We start from the raw sequence: 21,732 nt of genomic DNA, 5'->3' as shown, positions 1-21,732 counted from the left end.
TTCAGAAGGTTAGATATGAGGTGGGCTTTGAGGTAATCTAGTCTAACCACCTCATTTTACATTTGGGGAAACTAAGACCCAAGCAATGAAGCAACATCTTAGATCACATGTGTAATGGAAAAGCTGAAACTGGAAGTTACTACTTCTCCTACCATATCGTGTGAAGTGGGCGTCCTTTTAGTGAGGCAGGAATGGCAGTAGGTGGTGGGCAGGAGCTGTTGGGTGCTGCTGGTTCCCCAGCATCTGCATTTCTTTGCAGGCAGGAGGGCCACTTACCCTGACCTGATGGCCGAGATCAACTCTGGACCCAAGAGGCCCTGGCATTCTATGGGGTCCTAGGTCTAGTGACCATTTCCTCTTTCCTATTCACATGGTCACTACTTCAGGACTTTATCTACTCGTGCTTGATCAGCGTTTCTCAAATTTTAGTATGTATAAGTTTCACCGGGAGAAAATATTATAATGCAGATTACTGTCTCACCCTCTCCTGAGGATTTAGAAGCACTGAGGGATCCTTAGAACCCTGATACAGGTGGCCCATGGGCCAGATTTTGTGAAAATCAGTTTCATTAGCTACCTGACTGATCTTCTGTTTCCATCCTAGAGTCACTTCAATTTGTCATTCAGGCTGCCAAACAGAACCACAATCATTCCCCAAACACATCTCTCTTTGTCATACCCCCATGCTTTCACTCTTACCATCCATCTGAAGTGTCCCTTCCTCCATGAAATCCTATGACTTTTCAAGATCTAGGCTAAACATGGTCTCCTCTAGAAAGCCTTCTCTGGTTTTTCTGGGACTCAAGCTCAGGGGCACAGTGTGAATGAAGAAATCTGGCAGGGAGTAGGAACATTCCCTTTGCAGGCACATTGCCCTTTGAAATCATGTGGATACCCCTCTGTATAAAAAAGGTGGTTAAAGACACCTCTTGAAGGTAGCAGCACCCTAGACAAGCCAGTCTTTTCTTTAAAAAAAAAAAAACATTTTAATCAAATACAGAAGCACATAGTTTATTTAAAGAGTTGTAGTTCTACAAAATTTGTTATGAAAAACAGCAATCTTCCATTCTTTTCCCCCATGCTTTTCCCTCCCTAGAGGCAGACACTTGAAACTCTTTTGACTGATTTTTTTTGGTATCTCTAAAGAATATGTTTATATTGCTTCTATCTGATTTTTCAATTTTAGACACTGTCTATTGACTTTCCACTGAAGAGAATAATGATTTAACCTTCTGTCTCCCCACGTCCCCCGACGCCTGCCACTCACGGCCCGTCCCGCTCCTCATGTTTTATTGTTTGGCCAGTTTTTACATCCAGTAAACCACGATGGTTCTCTCTGCCTGGGTGACTGGTGCTACCAGGCCCCTGGCTGTCCAAATCAGAAGTTTGGGCACCCTCCTTAACTCCTTCTACTTTCTGTGTATCCTCCGCCCATCCATTCTTTCCCTACCTCCCCTGTCCAGTCACTCACAGAATTCTGTCAACTCTACCTCCGACATAACTGACATTCATCTGCTTTTCTCTGTTCCCAGTGCCACAGCCCTTGCTCCGTCACCCTCTGTCTCCCCTGGAAAAGCGCAATATGCTAGTTTCCTTGTTTGCCATCATACCTCCCTCCCTTCACCTAAGGTGAAGACCTTACAGCCAGAGTGAGCTTTCTAAAGCACAAATTAGACCATGTGATTCTCATGCTAAAAACTCTCGAGTGGACCTTGGGGTCCCCAGGGGACACTTCAAATTCCTTATCACGGTAGGCTAGATGCAGTATTTTGTCCACCATCGCCTTTTGCTTTCCTGGCACACAGACTGCCATGAGGTTGGGGCCATGCAAAGTGTGAGGGAAAGTGACATGTGTCATTTCCAGGCCCGGGGAGGTAAGAGCTACATGCCCATTATATCTCTTCTCTCTTCTGCAGTGGACCTGAGGCTCGTGTTCTAGAGGCTGTAGCTGCAGGATGGAGGACGGCTGCCCTTCCCACATTGGACTGTACATGAGTGAAAGGTGTCTTTGTTGTGTTAAGTCAAGGAAACTTTGGGGTTTTTCTGTTACTGCAGCAGAACCTATCATAACCCTGAGTAACACAAGGTATGCGTAAGGACTTCGGAGTCTGGCCTTGGGTCTCTCTCTTACATGACCTCTCTCCTGTCTTCCTCTCCTTCCACTCTATATTCTAGCTATAATGGTGTGTCAGGCTCTTTCCCACTTCTGGGCATTTGCATGTGTAGTTCTTGTTACTTAGAATGTCCCCCTAGCCCACATATATTCTTTGCCACTTTGCCTGGCTCATTCCAACTCAACCTTCAAGTCTCAGCTTAGATGTCTCTTCCTCAGGGAAGCCTTTCAAGACTCGCTACTACTTTCTGGGTTAGTATCCCTCCCTTGTGTCCCTTTGAACCCCGAGGCCTACCCTTCACTTACCACTCTGGCCTGAAATCACCTGTTTACTTATGTCTCCACCAAACTGGACTCTAAGATCCCCGAGCGTCTTGATTCTGCCCCTTCACTGCAGTCTCTTCAGGGCCAGTCAGAGAAGATGCTGAGTCCTTTTTTTTTGTTTTGTTTTTGTTTGTGTGTGGAAAGAGCCAGGGCCTCTTAGGAGAGAAACTATTGTGCAAAGCTGCAATTCAGATTTCTTTTGCCAAGACTATCTTGGTAGTTTAAATTCTTGAGAGCTACTATTGACTAGTGCTTTGGGGGAAACAGTCAGACAGAGCTGGTTTGACTTCTGGTCTTATTGTGTAATGTTGAGCGAGTTACTTAAGCCCTAATTTCCTTATCTAATGGGGATAATAATAATGCTAATATCCACCTCACAGGGTATTTTGACAGTTAAATGAGTCAATATATATAGAAACACTCAGAACAATGCTTGACATATAGAAATACCCAATAAATGTTAGATATATTGTTATTTTTAAGAATATCCTAAGTGCAAATGTGGTAACCTTGATTGGATCCTGGAACAGAAAAAGGACATTGGGGAATAACTGATGAAATCCAAATAAAGTCTGAAGTTTAGTTAATAGTAATATTCCAATGTTACTTTTTTAGTTGTGACAGATGTACTGTGAGATAACTGTAATATGAGCTAACTTCGGGGGAAACTGGGTGAAGGCTATATGGGAATTCTCTGTTCTCTCTTTGTAACTTTTCTGTAAGTCTAAAATTATTCCAGGATATATTATTATAATTGGTATTCATTTTAGTTTCACAATATCCCTCTGTGATGTAAGCACTATAATGAGTGCCATTTACAGATGAAGAAACTGAGGCACAGAGAAGTTAAATAACTTGTCCATGGTCACCCCTTACAATCGGGATAACAGAATAAGAATGATTGGTGAGCTGGGATTTAAATAGAATGCGATAATAAACATTTATTGAGCCCCTACTTTGTGTAAGGCATGTGCTGTGTCCATGGAGAATAACAGGCAGTCTCTGTCCTCAAGGTCATGACAAGTAGGAAGCCCAAGTTCACACAGGTGTAAGGACAAAACCAGGTGTAAGGACAAAACTAGGGGTAGGAATCTATTTGTGAGCCCATGCTCTTAACCATCACACCAGACAAATTTGGGGGAATAACGTGCAATTCACAGCGGAAGTGCAGAGGTAAAGGTAGGTCTGGTTGGGGGTTTAGGGACAGCTAGCTCCATGGGCGGGCCTTTGATCTAGTTTTGAACGTGAGCATGATTTGATCTGGGTAGAGAGAAAGGGAAAACCTGGAATGGGTCTTTGGGTTGAGCCACCCCTGCCTTCTGCTCTCTTTCCCCTCTCCTAAGCAGTCCTGAGAGCAGGACCATATGGGTACACACTTAGCTATTCTGTTGCTTTATCAGAGACAGGAGGTCACAGTGCATAGAGCATGGGCTTTGGGGTCAGGCAGCCTGAGGTTCAGCAATTGTTCTGCATCTTATCATCTGTGTGATCTTGAGCTGTGGTCTCTCTGAGCATCAGAAAAATGAGGAAACAATGACCTCCTGACCTGGTTGTTGTGAGGATTAACCCCATGAGAAAATGTTTCTGAAGCGTGGTAGGATGCTGGGCATTTGGTAAGGCCTCAGTAAGTGGTGGCTGGCTCTGTGTGCCTCTCTCCTTCGTTTTGTCCAAGGCTGACACGACGAACCTTTGGTTATGTTGCTAAACATTCCTTTGAAAGGCAGCTTTGTTCAAAGGAAAGAATGTGGACTTTGGGAGGCTGTACTGCTTACCATTTGAGTAAAACAGTGTCACTGTAAAGTAGGATTGTTGCGATAATTAGGAGGTGAAGTGTGAAGATAGCCCATAGACATATTCCATTCATGTTAGTCCTTGTCATTTTGCCTTGTATTTTTCTCCATTTGAATCATTTTAATCTTGACTGCCCTCCCCCCACAACCCTGCCCTAAATTGTTGCTCTTTGAGGACGGATCTCAAATCTTGTATTTGTCACATCCCTCCCTCCAGCACTTAGTTTAGGGGCATAGCATAGTAGGTGCTCATCAAACACAAGTTGGCCCGCTTTCGGGGTGGCCTTCCTCAGCATTTAGGTGCCTCCAACAGCTTCTCTAGACTTTGTTCTATGCCATCCTTCTGAGATCAAGGAATTATCCCTGGGTTGGTTGAACAGGAAAGGACCAACCTGTGAAATGGCCACCAAATGTTTTATTTATTTTACTAGTAGGCTTCAACCTCTAAGACAGCTTTGAGGAGTGGGAAGGGGAGGGCAAGACAGAAAGCAGGGAGCCGGGGAAAGGTCCATCAGACAGCAGCGCCTGGTAACTAAATCAGCTGAGGAAACCCGTCCTGGCCAGACTCCACCCTGCTTTGAAAAATTCTCCTGCTGGCTTCTACCCTCTGCCCGAGCTCGTCCTCTGCCTCATCCTCGCTCGATCTGCGGCGGGCATTCTGGTAGAGCACGGCACACACGCCCGTCAGCCAGGCGGCCACGGTGCCCGCGGAGAAGATGCAGAAGCCGATGAGCAGCAGGAAGATGTAGTCTTGGTGGTCCAGGTGCGTGACGCACATGTACCGGAGCGGGTTCCCCACCTTCGTGATGGGCCACCCTGCCAGCTCTGTGGGCTCCAGGCACGTGGCATTTTGTTCATCTAAGAGGAAACACACAGCAGGCAGAGTGCTGAAACAGCAGAACTCCCAGGGTGCTGAGGCCAGCAGGGACTTGGAGAGGCTGTCTGGACTCTCGCTACTCAAAGTGTGGTCTGCGGGCCAGCGATATCGGCATCACAGGGACCCCGTTAGAAATGCAGAATCTCAGGCACCGCCCCAAGGCCTCCTGAATCAGAATCTGAATCTTAACAAGATCCCCAGGTGATCTCTGGGGCACATTAAGGTTTGAGACTGCTCCTGGACTGCTTTTTGCCCGAGGCTTAGCTGTGTTCAGATTCACCTCCTGAAAATGGGCTTTGCTTTCTAAAGCTCCTCGAGGAACGAGAGACCACAGCAGGAGCTGGGAGGTTGGAAACTTAAGCAAGATTGCCGTGGAGTGTTGACACTCCACAGAACTCCACCAGTGCTCGTCATCTCTGTCTCCCCTTCCTCTTATTGACCCCCTCCTTCCCCCTCTGCTTTGCCCTTTCCCCTTGTCCTGTTCCTGAGCCCAGCCAGGGATCACTAAGGCCACCCAATGTCATCGCACGCCACTTAGGAGGGACAAAATTCTCTGGAAATGCCTACTGTGTGCTCTCTATGCCTCACCCTCAGCTCCACCTGCCACCAACCTGGAGAAACAAAGGGGGAGCTCAGGGAAAAGAGACAGCCAATACCGGAAGCAGTTCTGTTTCTCAGTGGTGTTGTTGGTATCACTAGATGATCATATGATCTACATGAGCCTTCAGTCCTTTTTAGCCACTGACTCAGCTGCCTGGCTCCTTCTCTCAGCACCTTTCCACACCAAGCACTGCGGACTTCAGTATATAACAGAAGGCAAAGTGGGCTCTGGAGACAGACAGACTAAGGTTCAAACACACTGTTACTTACTAATTCGGTAAACTTCAGCAGGATGTCTGACTCTGTCTCTGAATACCATTGCCTCATCTTACAAAGAATGATACCTATTCTCAGGGTAGTTAGGAGGATTTAACTGCCGCAGGTGAGAAGGCAAGCTTTGTACACAATAGTGCACACAATACACTGTGCACAATAGATGCACAGACCACTCAGCCCTGTCATCAGCCCTGCGTTTTTCTAGCTCCATATACTCCGCCGTGTTGATGCTGAGGTGCCTGTGAGCGGTGTCCAGGTGAATATAAATGAGCATTAGATAAATGAGCTCCCATTCAGGGTTGAGACCAGGGTTTGAGAAAACTATGATCCAAATCATAATAGCAGCTGATATTTACCAAGTTCTGTCTACATGCTAAGTGATATACAAATGCTATCTCGTTTAATTCTTACAGCAACGTTGACACACACTATCATCCTTGTTTTACACATAAGGAAACTGAGACGCAGGAAGGTTTCCTAACTTGAAGGTTTTGGATAACCTGCAGGTTCCAGTCAGGGGACAGGAGACAGAGAAAACCCAGACTGAGCTATCTGAGCTTTTTTGGCAGAAGTGGGAGATACAGAGAGAGGCAAGTGTGGGGGGAAGCTTCACCTAGATCAGGGTAGAAACTCCAGACTATGTGAAGACACTGATATCCTTGGTGACCAAGGACGTGAGGGAAATCAGGTCTGGACTGGAGCTAGAAGCAGGAGAATTAGGGAGAGGAATACAGAAGTGAGCTGACTGGGTAGGAGGCAGCTGGCTTTGGGTGGCTGGAGACAGCTGTCCAGGCTGAGTGCTAAGTCCTCTCCAAGCTGGACACTATTCCCTGCACCCTGGTTCTGGGTCAGTGCACCTATAGTGAAGTCATTTGTTACTTTCAGGAAGATGGCCTGAAGTCTGTGGTGCTGTGAGGACTCCCTGATGGAGGAGGCTGTAGACATACGAGGAGGAAGCCAGCATGGGGGCTGCTACATCCACTGGTTACAAAGATTACAGAGGAAAGGAGAGGAAGAAGCCCCTCTCTAGAATGAGTGTGAGACAGTGGCTCTCAGGGCAACCCTGGCCCGTGGGAGAGGGAAAGGGGCCTTGGGCCTCCATCTCAGCGTGCTGTAAAGGGACAGGAACACAATTACACCTCAAGACCTGTCTCTAGTCAGCCTGCTTCCAGGACCTCTGGGGCTTTGCCCAGGAGGCCCAAGAGTGGGGCTAGTGAGGAGTAAGGCAGGCCCCTGCCATCTTCAGGAACTCTAGCAAGAGAGGACTTAAGTCACCTGCCCAAGCTGCCAGAGACACCACGTGGGAATATACAAAGAAAGATGTATTTGAGAAAGGAGAACGTGGGATTCTGAGGGTCTGGAGTGTGCCTACGGCAGTTTACCTCATTCTATTTTTAAAAAGATTAGGCTTTTAAATTGGCGCTTGGGTGGCAGAGATGAGACTAAACATTAAACGCATATTTCTCCATTTTGGAGCATTACCTTGAAAGGAGCAATTAGGCAGTGATTTTAATGCATCGTTAGGCTGCTTTTAAGTGAGGGATGTGGGTGGATCTGTGGGGAGGGTTTTTCTACTGCTGCATTCACTCTCCCCCCCTCATTGCCTGTCACCGCCAAGGTGTGAGCTCTCAACTCTTAGCAGGTCTGTCTCCACCCATTCCCAGTTTACCAGCTCTGGACCATTTCACACACTCCTGCCAGATTTCCCCTTCTGCAAGCAAGGCTCTTGCCAGCCACACTCTGGATCAAAACCCTCCTCTGACTCCCCTGTGGGGCTCAGAATAACATCCAGATCAACTGGCCTGGTGTTCAGAGCCCTCAGGATCTGCCCCCTCCTACCTTCCCCACCTTAATTCTGAGTTCTCCCAGTACCCCACCCTTTTCATATTAAACTGCCTTTATTCCTTGATTACATATCCCCCTTATCTGTAGCTAGCTTTGTTACACTCCTCTTTTTGCATCAAATATCTCTTCCTCTAACTTTTACGTGATCAAGTCCTTCCTATCCCTCAAGGTCTAGTGTACCTGCATCTACCCCCAGTAACCCTTCCCAAACCGCGTCAGAGGGCAGTCATGTGATTGTTCCCACTTCGAACTCATCTATAGCATTTCCTAGTATCATTCTTACTGCACCTATCACATCCTGTGTTGCTTGGTGGTTATTTGCTAGAAAAGGGGTACATCTTTTCTCTCCTACTAGAGACATTTTTAGCTCTTGATGACACAATCCTTGTTTGATCATTACTGCTCTGATAATAAGAGCTATCATTCACTGAATGAATTACTTAATTTTTAAGTATTTGGGGATTTTCTAGTAATGTTTTTATTATTGAGTTCTAGTTCAGTTCTACTGTGGTCAGAGACATACCCTTTATGATTTCAACCCTTTGAGAGTTATCGAGAATTTGCTTTATGGCTGGACATAAAGTCGATTTTAGTAGTTTTTGCATGTGCACTGAAAAAAATGTATTCTGTCTTTGTTGAGTACATTGTATGTTGATTAGGGTGTGGTTTTATACAGATCTTCTGTATCTTTATTTATTTTATTTATATCTTTATCGACTTTTTATATTCTTTGACTTTTTATTGACTTTATTGACTTTTCAAAACTATTGTCTCCGTTACTATTAGATTGTTAGTTGTCTATTAGTTACAGGGGAAGTATGTTAAAACCACCAGTTATGATTATGCAGTTGTCTACTTCTCTGTATAATTCTGTCAAGTTTTGCTTTACCTATTTTGAAGCTATGCTATTAGATGCATATAAAGTTACCTCTTCTTGGTAGATTTATCCTTTTCTCATTGATCAATATCACTTATTATCTGTAGTAATGCTTCGTACCTTAAAGTGTACTCTGTTTGATGACATAAGTATGGCTGTACCAAATTTCTTTTGGTTAGTGTTTGCATTGTGTAGCTTTTCCCATCCTTTTACTTTTGATCTTTCTATGTTTCTATACTTAAGGCATATTTAGTAAGCAGGATGTAGTTTGGTTTTGTTTTTCATCAATCTAGCAAACTTTGTATTTTAATCAGCCCATTAATGTTTAATGTTAGACTGATATATTTGGATTAACTATTTGTTTTCCATTTGTCCTACTTTTTAAATGACCCTACCCCTTGACTATGTTCCTTCTATTTTATTATTTCATTTCCTCTTCTTTAGCTTGTTAGTCATGCATTCTTTTCCTAGTCTAGTATGATGACTTTAGAGTTTATAGACCTATCTACTCATCCTGGAGTGTCTGATATGTGCTAGACACCATATAAGGTGCTTCACAAAATTAAATTCTACTCCTGAGCACCCCACTAAGTAGTTTTAACTATTCCCAGGCTACAGAATGAATAAATTGTTCATCAATTATTCTGTCTCTGCCTTTCTTGATCTCCTTGCCTCTGAGAAAAGGCTGTGTGTTCTGTGCACTGCACAATCCCAGGGCTTTCATTCACATTACAAACATGTGACTAAGCCCCATCTTATCACTTCCTCAGTTCTACTTCATGGGTGCAGGACATTTGCCCCAGTTAAAGCGCCCAGGTACAATTACAGTGTCATTAATGTTTAAATTCTTCCTGCAAATAGTTCCTAAGGAAACATAAACTACCCCCTTATTTAGTTCCACATGTGGCACGTTGCTCACAGGTGGAAAACCTGTCTGCCAAAATCGAATGCATGGAGCAGCAAGGGTTTCTGGGGCCCAGAACCACACCTGTTAATGCAGGAACCCAGAAAGCCTTCCTTCAGAAAGCCAGCTTGAACCTGGTGGTTTTAAGAGGAATTGCTCCTTTTCTTGGTCTGCAGAAGCGACCACAGTTCTGGGGTCTGCTGAGCTCTCCAGAGGAGCAGGCTGCTCTGAGCTCCCTGGGCAGTCTTGCTTAGGACCTGTCTGGGCTGAGTGGAGGAGGCCAGCCTCCATGTGGTGGCCACGTAAAGTGAGAGGATAGAATCTGGAGACTTCTCTCTCAATTACACTGCAACTTGGAGAGCAAATACCAGTTTCCATCAGCTTAAGCACTTTGTCATGAAACTTCCACCTGGAACCTAGAAAAAGGCCTAATTCCCTTATTTCTCCTCCTTAGGCCCTAGCTTGCCTGAACATCATTAGATGTTCCGTATTCTTTTCTCCAGCTAAATTATGTATTTGTCAACTACCTATTCATTTGTCTGCCTCCGCCCACTAGATTATGAACTCCATGAAGACATGGATTTGTTTTCACTGTTGTGTCCTCAACATCTAGAATAGTGCTTAACACATACTAGAGCTCAAAGTATGTTTGTTGAGTGAATTAAATATTGTTTGTTATTAATGCCCCTTGGGGTCAATGTCGTTGACATAATGCTCGGCTGGAGGAAAGGGAACCTGGGGAGATAGAAGACTATAGGTGGGTCAGCTAACTAACCTCTTGCCATCTTAGACTACTCTACACTAGGCTAATACCAATGCCTGCTTACCTCATGAGAGTCTGGGGAAGGACTCAGTGAGCTAAGGGGTGTGAAGTCCTGGAGGAGGCAGGAACAGATGACTGTTCTGTTCAAATGGAGGGGTAAGCCTTGAAGTGTCCTCTGAGACTGCAGAGAAGGAAATGAGGGTAAGTGCAGATGGGGAAGGGGCTGAGGATGCAAGGGCTGCCAGCATGATGGCAAAAGGTAGTTATTATTATTCCCCAATTACTGTTTGAGAGCAGAGACCCTATCTGTTCACCTTTGTATCCCTAGTGCCTGGTACACAACAGAGGTTTGATAAATGTCTATTGAATGCATAGAGAATGGCTGGATTATCGGTTTAATCTCATACAGCAGTTCTTAAACTCATATTTTTGGCCTTGCTGTTTAGGACTGGTTTCTGATAGAATTTGAGGGGATCACTATCCTATTCTGCTGTACTATGGGTGGCCCAGAGGAGAAGACTCCCTAGAGGGAAACCTAGACTGGACCGTAGAGCAGCCCAGCACCACCAAAGCCAACTGGCCAGCAAGGCTCCCTTCTTAGACCCTCATGCATGGTCCTCTGAGCATTTCTAGTCCTCCATTGGCTCCTACCTTTGCCACCCTAGAGCTTCTTTTCCTCATCACTCAGCTGTCTTCCCTTGATGGCATGAGCCAGGCTTCAGCAAATTACAACCTGTGGGCCAAATCCATCCTGAAGCCTGTTTTTATAAATAAAGTTTTATTGGAACACAGCCATGCCCATTCATTCATGTATATTCTATGGCTGCTTTCATGTTACAAATGACAGAGTGAATAGTGGCAACAAAGACCCACAAAGCTTAAATTATTTATTATTTGCCCTTTCATGGAAAGTGTGTGCTGACTCTCGGTCTGAAGCATCCTTGGCTTTGGACGATTTGGGCTTGGGCAGTACATTTCTTATCTGATACAATTTTTTCCCTTGGATAAAGAGTTCATATTTTGGTAAAGGTTAAACCTGATTCATAGACTCTTGGAACATTACAGGAACAACCTTGAAATCCAGCAAGTTCAACCTGATTATTCCTGTGCTTTAAGGGTGCTTTAGGCTACAGGACTGGTGTTTTTGTATAAGTGGTTGTATATGGGCAAGATTTAGAGGTAGAAAGACCCCTTTTCCTCATAATACTCCTCATGTGCTTGTCAGTGCCCAAAATTCTGTCAGCAGGAGATAGAACCATTCATTCCACTGATAAAAGAAGGCTTAAAGTGTAAAGTCCTCTGAAGAAGAAGCCAATGACTTAATCCCTTCCCTGGGGAACCCCTGCTACTGCCTTTCTTGATGGAGGAGGGGAGCCAGCTACATGGCAGGCCTGGGGGATGGTACCAAGCAGTTCCTGGAAGCTAATGGAAAACGCTAGTTTGCTCTCAGTTTGGCCTAGAGCTGGACCTGCTGAATAATAACTCATCTTCTCAGAAAAATCCAGATAGTAGACAGTTATTATCCTCATGGATAATAGGCAATTTAGAAAAGTTCAGTGGTGGAAGACAGCACCGTTCACCAGTCACCCAGGCAGAAACTTGGGAGCCCTTCCTGTTTCCTCTCTCACATCCCATAATTTAAGCCATGAGACAATCCTGTTAGTCCTACCTTCAAAATATATCCCAATTCTTACCTCTTCTTATCTTCTGGACCATTACCCTGGGCCAAGCCACAGTCTTCCCTTTGCCTGAACTGTGACAGCCTCTTAACTTGTGTCCCCACTTTCCACAGTCTCTCTCCATCTAGCAGTGGGAACCAGCTGTAAACCATATATCGTGTCACTTCTCGCTCAAAACCCTTTCATGACTTCCTGTCACATTTAGAATAAAGCCAAAAGCCTCTCCATGACCTGTTGGTCCTATAAGATCTGGTCTCTGATTTTTTACCTCATTTCTTACCTTGGCTTCACTCCACTTCAGCCATACCCACCTTCTGCTACATCGAGCTCATTGCACCCCAGAGCCTTTGCACTTGTTCTTCCCTCTGTCTAGAAAGACCACACCACCCTGCACCATATTTCCATTGCTGGTCCCTTCACTTTATTAAGTTCTCTGCTCTTCTTACTTGATGCTTCAATATGTTGGCATTCCCCCAAAGCTTCTGTCCTTGCCTTGTTACCCTCTCATTCTAAACTCTTTCCCTGGCTGATCTCATCCTTTGTTTGGTTTTGATGATCACCAGTGAGCTGATGATTTCCAAACATATATTTTATTCTCTATTATGAATTTCAGGTCAGAATATCCAAATGCCTCCTGGCTCACAAAGACCTCCCACTCAACACGTTCATGATGGGACTTGGCTTCTCTCCTAATCCCCTCACTACCCCTCCTCTCAGTGGAGCCCCCATAGCTGTCCAAGCCAATACTTGATTTTTTTCTTTTCCTTTATTTTCCATGTCTCATGGATTTTTTATTCACTCAAATATTTCTTGAGCATTTTCTCTGTGTCTGAATCTTTCTGAAGATTCAGACCTGCTCTTTGCTCTTACAGACCTTCCTGTCTATCAGGGAAAACAAATGTTAAATTAATACAAATCTGTTAATTATGCTAAGAGTCACAAAGGGAGTACAGGGAACTCTGGGAGGGTCTAGTTCAGTCCCAAGTCCTGTTGCTTCTACCTTCTAAACAGTTCCTTCTGACCTGTCTGTACCTCTTCATCCACACTGTTGCCATCCTCTCTTGTCTGAATGCCCATACGAGCCTCCTAGCCCTGTATCCATCTTGTCTGCCTGCCAAAACTTCTCAGGATACATTGCATGTTCCCTAGAAAGACCATAAACAAAGGCCCTAGATGGCCAGACCCCTGTTTCTCTTTCTGCATCCATGCTTTGCTGGATTCCTTACAGTTTGGGGAATTCTTCATCTCTAGAGATGAAGAAACTGAGGTTGGCTGCTTTGGCTGGCCTTGCACTGCCTCCTTCCAGGGGCCTGAGTGGTGCTGGGCCATCAGAGGGGCCATGCATAGAGGTCTGGCATTTCTGAGCTCGAGGGAACTTTAGATCACCCCCCCTCAGGGATTCCAACAGGGCTGAGTTAGAGGTCCTTCCCAAACCGCACATGCTTGCCATCCCCATCCCTTCTCGAATTTTCTGGATGATTTAGGGATCACTGACCCAGTCGCACCCCTCTCAGCCCCCTTGTTGTCCTCATGAGGCTGCTCCTCTGGCTCTCAACAGGAGGGAGCCACAAGGCCAGGGTGTTCGTGATAAGGTGGGAGAGATGTGCTAGCGGAGCAGTTGACAGCCTCGGCAATGACTGCTGCCCAGCTGTTCCCTCTTTTGGTGTCTGGTCTTTATTGCAATTTCCCTGGTGGAGGAGATGGGCTAGCATTAATAGTGGAAGGGTGTGAGGACCTGAATTCATTCTGGAAATCTAAGTTTTGGCGCAGCTGTAGATGATTTTGTACTTGGTGGATTCAAATGGGGCCATTATCCTATGAGAGCAGCTTTGAATACAGGATGAAATAGCCTCAGAATGAGACTGAGATGTTCCTGTTCAAAATGCCCTCAAAATGACTTGGACTTGAAACAGCACATGACCCAACCCACCTGCTCCCTGCAGATGTCCCTGAGTGGCTTTGTCCCCCTGCATTGGCAGCACTCCTGTGCAGACTCCTCTTTTTGACGTGTGGGCCCCACCATCGGACTAAGCAGGACTGCCTAAGGACTATAATTTAAGGGTTGACACAAAGGGAACCTCTGTCCTGAGACTACCTCCACATGTACGTTAGTAGCCTGTGATTTTCTGAATTCTCACTGTTTCTGGTTGTTCCCTGTCACATTGCAAATGCTCCTTGAGGGAGACATATCAAAACATTATTAGCTACTAACATCTTAGTGTAAGTCAATTTATTCACCAGATGGAGCGGCCACCATAGAGCTAGAACCCAGACCATTGTCCTAGGGTTTCTCAAAATGTGGCCTAAGGAGCACCTGCCCCAACATCTCACTGAGTCACCACCTCTAGACATGGAGCCTGGGCTCTTGTGCTCATTACAGTTTGAGAACCACTGGTGGAGCAGACCAGGTCTGGGAGGAAAGTCCAGGGCACTGAGTGCCTGGGCGGTGGAGGCATTTTTCAAGGCCAGACATTGTTCAAGGCCATTGCTTAAGACAGGAAGCGGGAGAGTGCAGGAGTTAGAGGTTGCACTTCCTAATTGTGTGACCACTGCCCTCATCTCTAGGAACACCTGCACCTCGACACGGACTCGTTGTGCACTTTGCTCATCTGGGACCCTGTCTGCTGACCACTGCTCTCCTTTTCCTTCATCCAAGTGCATCTTATCTTTCTATTTAGGTTCATAGGCTGCCAACGAGAAGGGATTTATAGAGTATCTAATCCTATTCCCTTATTTCAGAGACAAATGAGACTCAGAGGGAAAAATGACTCACCCCAAATCACACACAGGCATGACTGGGATCAGGCTTCCTGGCTTTCAACTGCATTTTCTCTCTCTTGTATCCCCCTAGATTTGCCTTATTAAGGACAGGAATTATGACTTCTTTCCCTGTGATAAAGCACCCCAGCAACATAAATACAATGTTGGGCATGTAATAAACATACAATAAATGTTTCAGAGTTGAATAGACTGTGATGTGCCTGATAGTAAGGAAATACCATGGCATGGGAGAAAGCATTGAACTTGGCTGTCAGAAGATCTCCACGCTGGGCTGGGCTCTATAGCCACTTACCTGGGACGTGGCTAGATTCTAAAGTTCCAGCTTAAGCTTCCTATATCTTCCTATATTAAAGGCTTCGCCCACCAATATGGTGGCCACTAGCCATACATGTGGCTATTTAAATGAATTGAAATGATGTAAAATGAAAAATTCAGTTCCTCAGTTCTACTAGCCTAATTTCAAGAGCTCAACAGCCACATGTGGCTAGTGGGTGGTGTATCGGACAGCACAGGTTTAGACCATTTCTACTGCTGCAGAAGCTTTTGTTGGGCAGTGCTGGACCAGACTTTGAGGGTGGAGGGCATGCAGGAAGCCAGGCTTTTTCTGTCCAGGAGCTTAGAGCTACATGAGTTTTTGAGAGCATCTTCAGAGGCATTCAACCCTGTCCTGCTGGGGAGCTCTCTCCTGGGAAGAGCTCAATTTCTACTCTCACCTTCAAACAGCATTAATGACTGGAAAATTACAGTTCCAGCCAGGAATTGGTTCTCCTATTTTCTGACCTGAGCCAAAAAGGAAATGGAATCTGTGGACCTGTTTTAACTCTGTATTGATCAGAGCATCCAGGCAACCAGCACATTTCAACTCACCTCCATTTCTGCTATGATTTTTGTGTTTGGAAAGTGAATACGTGAACTCTTTGAGGACTGGGCAGTTTTCAGTGCATCTGGCGAGTATATCATTGGAGGGTTTCCTTTGAGGAAGACTTTTGATGATAGTGCCAAATCTCTTGTCAATATGGGAAAGTTTTGATGTTCCTATCTGCTGTAGCCTTGTGATGAAATAAGGTGAATAAAACATTCAGCCTCCTCTATAGCCCCTCTGTGGGGGGTGAACTTAGCCAAGGTGTGACATAGGGGAAGGACATATTATTGCCCTCATGTCTTTTGTTTTAACACCTCTCCATTTCTTTCCTGGATCTTGGCTTCCTTCAAGGTTCCCCCACTGCTGCAGAATTAATCTTAGCTAATTGCATTTCCCAAGAACTCACTCTTCCCTCTGATATGAAAGTTGATAAAAGCTTAGGGGCACCGGTATTATTCTGCCCTGGAACTTACATATTTGTTCACAATCCTTTTCAAGGTTGGGGCACTTTTAGGGACCGAGAAGGATGAATCTCTAATGGCTAATTTTAGCCCAATGGTAGGCAGTGGATGGGGAGAGACTGGGGCAAAAATGCTGCTCATTACTCTTCAGATCACAAAATTACACCATGTAGGTGACTTCCTTCTCCTAAGGCCATGTCTGCCCCATAGTTGAACTGACCTCCTTGCCCTCATCCCTTGAAAGATGTCTGCACGTTCACACCTGTTTCTGGAAGTGGGGTTTGTGTTTAAGATAGAACTTCAGTTCCAGACTCAGGTGACTCAGGAAGAGCCACCTTGCTGCTGCTGGCCCAGCCCTGAGTCTCATGGCCTGGGCTGAGACCAAGCCTTGATTTCAGCTTCTGGTTTTATTTCCCAGGGTCTGAACTCCTGTATTCATAACTCATCCAATATTCAAATCCAGGATTCCCTCTGTCCCATTTTCTCAGGGATTAGAATCCTGGGACCTGCTGCCTACCTTCCCATCTCCTATTTATATCCCCATATGCATCTGTACGGTCATATCTCCTGCACAGGGAACACTGTCCTCCAATAAGGCTGAGCCTTCCTGAAGTCCACTGCTTGTCCCAGGGACCACCTGAATGATATTTGCTACTCTCTTAGTATCCTGTGTCTTTCCTACATCTGCCAACCATTTGTTTATTGAATGTTTATGGTGTGCCAGGCTTAATGTTGATGACAGTTTTTAAATGTTCTCATTTCATCCTTACACCAGCCCTAGAGAGGTTGGTTCTATTATTAGACCTGTCTGAAAGATGAGGAAATTGAAGTGTGGAGAGCTTAAGTAAATTATCTATCTCCTACAGATACAAAGTGGCAGGGCTAGGGTTATGATCCACAACTGTTACACTCCAGAACCTGAGCTCTTCATACTGGGCTCTCCTGCCTGTATGGTGGCCGTCCTTCACCACCTGAAGCTGAGGCTGTCCGAAGTACTTGTTCTACCCCAAAAGGCACATGCTTGCCTTTTTTGTCTTGCTGTGTCCATGAGGTTAGTTCTGCTGTGCCTAACTGGACCGTGGGACACATAAGGTGCAGGTGGCCCATAGTCAGATGAGTCTCAATGCACAACCCCAGGGTTCTTGGCTAGCTACCTCTATGAACACTTGTTTGGCACATAATAGGCACTCAAGAAATATTTAAATGGATGAACGCCTGAGCTGAGTGGTAGCATGGAAGTCCCTTACTTCACTGCCTTGCTTTACAAGGGGTCTATATACTGGAATTCTGCTGTCATGCAGACCTCAATACTGCACTGCAGGCAAAATCTCCCAATACTGAGGTTTAGTATCTCCCTGGGTCTAAAATGACACCCATCTTTAAGTTGGATTCTCCTTTATAAACAACCAGGTTATTTAGCTTATTTCATAGAAATTCTTCCTGTATCCTGAAATTTGGGCACATGGGGAAGAGATGTGTAGACCCCATTCTAGAACATGCCAGAGAGTACCGTTTTGATAGAAAATGTGGTATAATAGGTGGGCTAAAGGTTGAGAGTTCAACTAGAGTGTTTGTAAATAGCAAAGATATTTCCACCTAACAGAGGCAGGAATCATCATATGAGAGTCACATGAAATAAACATCTTCCATTATGTTGAGGTCTGGCTAAAGGGCAAGAGAAGCATCTAATGAATTTTATTGTGTGAGTGTTTTCAGCTTTTTGTGTATGTGTCTGTGTGTGTGTTCATGTGTTGACGTGTATCTGTGCATTTATATGTGTATGTGTGTCATGCATATGTAATACGTGGGTGAGTGTGTATGTAATTATGTATATATGTATGTATGGTATGTTTGTGTAGATACAACTTTGTGTTTGTATATGTGCATGTATGTATGTGTTTGCATGTGTGTTCATGTGTATGTTTGTGGTTGTGTGTGTATGTGTGTGTGTGTGTGTGTGTGTGTGTGTGTGTGTATGGGAAGGGACAACCAGACTGAATAACATGCAAAGGAGAGCAAACACTGAGGTTAGGTTCATTCTTTTAGAGTTCGGGTAGATTGGGGTGAAACCTCAGTTTGCAAGGGAAGTGCAGGCATATTATAATGAGTTTATGATGACTAGGACTTATTATCCAATGAAAATGATCTAGTGTGAGTTCCAAGTGTAGACAGGTAAAGCTGAAATTTAGGTGCTGTGGGCATATGCTTAAAACATGACTTATATTTATAACTAAAGTGACTTATTCAATCATAGTTATGTAATATGAGGATTTAAGAGAGAGTTGCCACATGGGAAAAGACTTGAATTTGAAATCAGGAGGTTCCAACCATTTTCTTGCCTTTTAGTAGTTGTGTGGTTTTGGGTGAATCAGTCTATCTTCTCAACCATAGGATAGGGGTTAAAAATACCCATCCTAGCCTCTTCCAGTCCTAGAGCACAAAATTTAAGGGTTGGTGTGACACTCAAGTAGAGAAACTGAAACAGCATGTGTGAAAAAACTTCAGCAGCTGCAAAGCTCCGTACAAAGCTAAATTATTCTATGTCTGAGCTGGGGCTCACTGTTGTTTTTAAGAGATAATAGTAGTGAACTGGAGCAATGAGACCATATTTCTGTATGAAGTGAACTGGGAGGGTTCCTCTACGCCACCAAACAGCAGAGGGAGATGAGCAGATTAGCAGTTGTGTGTGTGTGTGTGTGTGTGTGTGTGTACGTGCGTCAGGGTGGGGGGCTCCCACTGGCCAGTGGATGAAAGATTTGTCTACCTCAAAAGCCAGACTCTTCATTCACAAGGAGCTTATGAGCTTGACAAGATAGACACCCGCCTCTGACGTTTTTGAAAATATGCAGTGAAACAGACCTGGTTTTCAATCCTGGATTGAATTGAGTCAAGGAGTCCAAAGTAGTTAGCCTGAAAGTTCTGAGAAGATACAACTTTTTAAGCAAAATTCTGATTACAGGAGATTTGGTGGGAACTGAAGTGATAGGCTTAGGCACTGGGGAAGAAGCCAAGCTACTTACCCTTTTCAGCTAAGTAGGGGGTCCTCCTGGCAAATTGGTGGTTTCTGCTCAAGGAAAATGTGTATGAACGGTGGGGAGGTGGCAAGAAAAGATGATGCCGGTCCACAGGCTAGTTACATGAACACTGACAGGGAGAATCCCATTGGGGAATCACATTTGATGCATGAGAATGATTAATACTGACCCTCTTTTAGAGAGCTTTCTAGAAAGCAGCACAGCACCAGTCATTGAGAAAAGTGGAAAGCATGATCACTAGAAAGGCAAGGCAAGCCCCCCAAGAAACTGCTCCTGTGTTCTTTTATGATTACTACTGTTAAGATGGTCTGACAAAATTTGTTCCTTTTGATTTATTCTAACTCAAGTTGAAGTACCTGGCAGCAGGGCCAGGTGCCTCGGGCACAAAATTTAAGGAGACACTCAGTCTCGGTGCCACCTTCGATTCTGCATCCTGGAAGCCTTGCTTGCCTCATCAGATTCCAGCCCCTGCCTGGAAGACAGTTCAAGACACGTGCGTTGGAAAGCCAGGAGGGCACATTTTTACTTGTTCTCACCACCCATCTCCTTCTCCCCCAGTGCGCCTTAAAGTCTGTCATTTTGGTCAGGAATCTTTCTAGAATATTGCCACATGGGCAGGACTTCAGGGTGGAAACTTCAGCAGGACTTTTGTGAAGCTGGTGCATGAAAATATTTTCAAAAACACACACCCAGGGAAGGCAGGGAAGATTTGGTTCTGATAGGGTTTAATTACATCAGTGCCTCCAGGCTTTCTGTGAGGGGTTATTTCACACTTCTACTAAGCTCTGACTTCCCTGGGTGAAAGTGGTATTGGTGGAGTGGGGGAATTGAAGGATAAGAATGGGACAGTAAAGTCACTGAAAAGAAGAAGGGATGAGGCACCAGAGTGCCCCAGGGACCATGGCAGAGGGGTGGGGACAGTGGATAGAGTGGCAGCAACTGGCTTGGAACTCTACCAGGTAAGACTTGAGAGTCTGCCTGTGAGATTGGAATCTCCCTGCTTGACACAGTGGACACTGGTGGTCCATTCTCCACCCATTCATGCCGTGCTCTCCTTCCTTGTGAGGTTAGCATCTGAAGACAAAGAAGATATCAAATGCCTTCTCTTCTCCTCTCTCTCTCATTCATGTCCAGGTCGCTCACGTGCCCCTCCTCTGTCTCTGTTGAACTTTCCCTTCTGTATATCATACCACTGGATTTTCTGCTGGCTATGAATGACTGAATTTACTTTTAGATCCTGAAAAAAGTCAGTCACTGACTTAAACAGATTAAAATAGTTTACCAATGGAATACAGTGTCCCTGTATTTCTTTGTCACTTTGCAGTTACAGTACTTTACCGTTTCCACACATATCATTTCCTGTTGACATGACAACTCTGGATGTTTGGTAATACTGTCCCTACTTTATGGATCAAGAAACTGAGGCACAGAGAAATTGTGACTTCCCCAAGGACGGCCAAGTAGTAAGGGCTGAGTGCGGGAGCAGAACTCAGCTATTTGGACGGCTATTCTAGAACTTTTTCTACTGGTCCTTACTGCCTCTCCAGTCAACCCAGGGATGGATCCTGCAGAGCAATAAGAACGCTTTCAATCAACTTTACCCAGATATCTCTCCCACACTGACCATCTTTTGACTTCACTTTCTCTGGAACCAATTCCTCCTATGCCATCACATCCTCATCCCCGCACCCAATCAAGTCCTCACCTGGATGGTTCACAGGGGACATTATTAAGTAGATGGTGAAGTCCAGGAAAGAGCAGTTGCATTTCCAGGGGTTTCCACTCAGATACAGGGTCTGGAGTGTTATGAGGTTATGGAAGGCAGCAGGGTCCAAGGTCTGCAAGCCGGTATTTCTGAGGTCCAGGTACCTCAAAGAGCTGGTGTTGGCAAAGGTGTACTTGTTGAGTGATAACAGATGAGGGTTGCTGGAGATGTTCAGCTGCACCAGATTGCTGAGCATGGAGAAACTGTATGGGGAGATCAAGGTTAAATTGTTGAAGCTGAGATCGAGGTAGATGAGTTTGAAGACCCCGACGAAGGTATAATCCATCACCTCCTGAATCAGGTTCTTCTGACAGTCCAAGTAAACGAGGTCACTGAGGAGTCCTAGATTCATCGCTGGCAAAAAGCGGATGCTGTTTTCATTCAGGTACAGCCTCCGGGTGTTCAGGGGTATGTCAGAGGGGTATTCAGTTAACTGGACCCCTGTGCAGATCACTTCTTGGGCTTGACACTGACAATTATTTGGACACCTTGACCCCGATACCAGTCCCATTCCAAAGGAAAAGAGTAACCACCCGGGCCCAGGGCCTGAAGCACGGGACATACTAAGAAGCGGCGACTACCCTCCTTCCACTTGCCAGCGGGCGCTGTCCCTCTGATCGGGAGGCTGCCGAGGGGCGTGGTGGGGCGGGGGGAGGGGCGCTGGAAAGAACTGTAACACTGGCTTTGGGCGAAGCGATTTTCCATTACAGGAGAACTGAACAGAAGTTGAAACGCGAGGCCCAATGCCCTGCCGCCCGGCTTGGTGGCTCTGCTGATTGC

The 21,732-nt window shown here is 45.3% G+C and overlaps 1 protein-coding gene across 1 annotated transcript; it reads right to left on the bottom strand.

Moving 5' to 3' along the window:
* Positions 1-4,514: 4,514 nt before the first annotated feature.
* On the bottom strand, positions 4,515-21,514 carry LRRC52 (leucine rich repeat containing 52; the record flags this gene model as incomplete). The annotated part of the gene is made up of 2 exons (XM_079940813.1): positions 4,515-5,085; positions 20,893-21,514. 2 exons carry the CDS (start codon positions 21,512-21,514, stop codon positions 4,760-4,762), a joined length of 948 nt encoding a protein of 315 aa, XP_079796939.1. The 3' UTR covers positions 4,515-4,759.
* Between the last annotated feature and the right edge of the window lie 218 nt (positions 21,515-21,732).

Source organism: Stenella coeruleoalba, assembly GCF_951394435.1.
Source record: "Stenella coeruleoalba genome assembly, chromosome: 1".
Taxonomy (NCBI): domain Eukaryota; kingdom Metazoa; phylum Chordata; class Mammalia; order Artiodactyla; family Delphinidae; genus Stenella; species Stenella coeruleoalba.
Note: the sequence above shows the minus strand (reverse complement) of the source record. Positions and strands in the feature narration are given on the sequence as shown.